Here is a 3,692-nt window from a genome sequence, read left to right on the forward strand (position 1 = left end):
GTGGGGGTTGGTTGGATTAAGATCCTCTCCAAAGGTTCGTGCTGGTGAGGTACAATGAGCTCTCTCTCTCTCTCCTCACTGGTACATCTTCAACACCCACGCTGGAGAGGACCCAAAATCCAAATCCAGGTTGGGGTTGGGGTTCACAGACAAACAACCAAGTCCATTTGTCAACGATATCCGATTGCTTATTTCGCAAAAATCTCGTTGTCCTATATTTACTCAAATCAACTCTTTACTCTCCAACTCTGAAGTCTAGACATTGGTGTGCAAGCAACCGGGCCAGATTGGAGAACTGCCAAACTTTCAAACCAAGTTAAACCCAAGCCCAGACTGGACCAGCTCATTTTGGTCCAAATTTGAGGCCGATTTTGAACCAACTTACACCTGTGCTCAACACATTAGATTGAGATTCTGATTCAATAAGTTTATATTAAGATTCTATCCCCAAAGATATATCATCTACTTTAATATTAAGTTCAAAAGAGTATGTCCTTTGGTGACTTCACATCAAGAGATCAAATGAACCAATTCACCGAAAGGTTAAAATTTAAAAACAAATAACTAAGATCTATAGTGTTTCCAAAAAAAAAAAAAAAAATGATCTATAGTGTATATCATCCACAAGTCAAAATAAGCAAATCAAGAAATGTGTGGTACCCCTTCCCATTGAGAATGAGCATCCGAATAAGGACTAGAGTCTAGAGGGTACCAACACCAAACACCCACAGCGTTTTGCATCAATGAGCTTCTTACATAGCAACATCTGGGTCCAATCTTCTCTGAATTGCAGCCGCAGCCTAAGTTATATAAGTCAAACAAAATTGATGTCAGTTATATAGGAAAAAAGCAATTGAAGTTGGCAGAAATAAACTGAATGTAACTTAAGTGCCATTTTCCTCACCTCAGAATTTCCGATCTTGTATTGGTAAGCCATTTCTTCCCTGAGTTGAGCTTGCTCTTTCATAGCTTGTGCCTGCAGGAAAAAGACAATATAGTCAGAAAACTTTCCAAGTCTGACAAGGCTGGGAGAGTGAAAAGAGGATAGAAAGTACTTACCATTCCACTCTGCATAGAGCGCTTTAGAGTTTCCACCTGTTCCTCCTTCTGTCTTTCACGCTCTCGTAGCAGTTCTTGCCTGGAATGATAAAAAAGAACATGATCAAAACCCCAATTTTTGATAACATCTACATCTATAGATGTAGGTGTTTGCAATCAAACAAATATTAAGAGCGATGTTGTCATAACCGGAGTTGTAGATGTCACGACTCTACTTCAAAACATGTCAGATGGAATCCAACAGAAAGATAAAATAAATCCAGTAGGACCCCACAAAAATTTTCTGTTGCAGTTCACCATTAGGGAAGGCACATATAGGTCAATAATGAATATTAGCATTCTCTAATAAAAGGGAACCTGTTAAAAAGGAACGGAAAAATGGATACTAACAAGCCACCTCACAACTAACATCGGTGTTGCTAACTAACATTCACAGCACTCCAGATTTTCAGCAAGAGAAAAAGCAGTTATCTAAATTTTAATTTTAAGGGAAAAAAAAAGATCATAGATTCTGCATGGACACTGCTCACATTTAACTTGCTTGACAGTTAAATTAAGTTCTAAGAAAATTTGAAAATATTCAATGGAAGAAGGAACATGGGCATAATGTTCTGATCAATGACTATCCTGGTTGCTTCTTCTGTTCATCTCTAGATTTATAGAACAGAAACATAAACCACTCCAATAGACAAACTTCTTATATACCCTCTCCCTAAATCAGCACGACAGCAACCACTCCCCCACCCCCTAAAAACATAAATCTGTTTCTCATCTTTTCTTGAGTTGTTTCTCCTCAAAAAGCAGGAACTTGTGACGCGGATCCGAATTCCAATGATCGAAATCGGATCACTTAGGGCCCTCAAGAATGACTAAGAAGCTCAATGTAATGGTTGAGGGGTATTCTTGTAATTTCAGAAACAATTTTAAGAGCCTTTTAGAGTGAAGTAATTGACAGAGGACTTAACAAGAATTAAAATTAGGATAAAGGGGTGGTTCTGAAGTTAATTTTAGACTAAGGAAAATTTTAAAACAAAACTTCAGATAGAAGGGTCTTTGGTGAAAATAACAAAAAAATATGACCTCATGTGAAACTTCAGCAATTGATTTGTTTGTAAATAAGAAGATTGTGCATCTTCAACCTTCGGACACAATGGAACACAACGACAGCGGCAAGAGGAGAATCAGGGAGTAGTGGAAGGTCTTCCAAGTTCATCGTTTCAGTCCAAAAAATTATAGTCGAAGCTTGGAGATCTTCAGGTCTCGTGATTCCGACAGGAAAGCATCCCAAACAGCAAGCAACGAAGGTCCAAGCACCTGCAACTCAGATCTGGCGGTGACCTGCCAAACTAGATCTGAACCTGAGTTCGATCTCTCAGTTCAGAACTATTCTTGGAGGTAATACTCTTGGGTTTTGATCACTTATAGGTAGGGAGCTCTCGACCAAGGTCTTAGTCCAAAATACCCATGCATGAGGGAGATCGATCTGCTTCAAGGAGACAGCAACGATCGCCAGAAACAAGGTAGGGAAACAAACCAAAAAAGAAGAAGAAGAAGAAGAAAAAGAATAACAGAGGAAGATGAAAAATATAAGGAAGAAGAAGAGAAGGGAAAATAAGAGGCAGAGAGAAATTATTAGAAAGGGAGAAGAAAAGAATCACCGGCAACCATATTTATGGTTCTCACACAAAAAAAATCATCAAGTTCTAATTCTTCAAAATTCTAAAACTGAGTTTTTCTCCATTACAAGGCTATTTAAAGAAAAAAAATAATGACATAATTTTGGAAGCTAATTAAAAATGGAAACTAAACCTAATTAGCAACTAAAATAAAAATCAAATTTAAATAAAAGGCTGTTAATCTAATCTCTAACCAATATAGGAAGTAAATAAAAATCAAGTCAAAAGATAACAACTAATTCCATCGTCGTGCTGCATCAACTCTCTCGGTCTTAAAAGAACTTGACTCCGTCAAGTTAGGTCGTGCTCCCAAGATACCCTTGTAAGTTGTTCGTTGATGAGGTGGCACGTATCTCGAAACAGAAGATGGAAACATAACACCAAGAGGAGGGAGAATAGGTTGACGTATCACTGAAGCAGGAGTCAGTAGACGACGTGGCATGTATGATAATGCATGTGGCCTCATTAAGTATATACGACCTCCTTGCTTCACCTTGATAGTGTTTCGTGAGTCATCATAGAGAATGCCTGCATGTCGCTGCCAAGGTCACCCTAGACGAATGTCGCAGTGTGCCAATGAGGTGACCAAACAGGTGACATGGTACTGTATCGGCCCAAACTGTAAGTGTACTCGAACAACTGCAGTGGCCTCTTCTTGAGCTGTGGGTCCAAAACCTCACACGTGAATCTTCTTGAAAAGCTACTTCTGTGGAAGGTTGTGTGCTCGAACAAATTCAGCAGATATGAAGTTTTCTTCTGCCCCAGTATCAACAACTGTATGAACATCAGTATGGTTGGAGCCGTGCAGGAGAGTACCCTTCTGTCTGAAGAGAGGAGCCTTATCAACTAGTCTATTCGAAAATGATGAAATGCTAGTTGATTGAGCTTCTACATCCTCATCTTCATCATCGACAATATCTTCGTCCTCGAGGGGATAAGGATATAAATGAGATTCAT

General features: G+C 39.0%; 1 protein-coding gene across 2 annotated transcripts in view; it reads right to left on the reverse strand.

The window, feature by feature from the left end:
• Positions 1-412: 412 nt before the first annotated feature.
• The window catches only part of LOC122071941 (RNA-binding protein 25), a 63,786-nt gene continuing 60,506 nt past the window's right edge, over positions 413-3,692 (reverse strand). For both annotated transcript variants that reach the window (XM_042636430.1, XM_042636431.1), the window contains exons 6-8: positions 1,060-1,138; positions 905-976; positions 413-800 (exon numbers count right to left, since the gene is read on the reverse strand). In XM_042636430.1, coding sequence (XP_042492364.1) covers positions 753-800; positions 905-976; positions 1,060-1,138 — 199 coding nt within the window. In that variant the 3' untranslated portion in view covers positions 413-752. The remainder of the gene's footprint in view (positions 801-904; positions 977-1,059; positions 1,139-3,692) is intronic.

The sequence above is a fragment of the Macadamia integrifolia genome, chromosome 2 (genome assembly GCF_013358625.1).
Source record: "Macadamia integrifolia cultivar HAES 741 chromosome 2, SCU_Mint_v3, whole genome shotgun sequence".
NCBI lineage: Eukaryota > Viridiplantae > Streptophyta > Magnoliopsida > Proteales > Proteaceae > Macadamia > Macadamia integrifolia.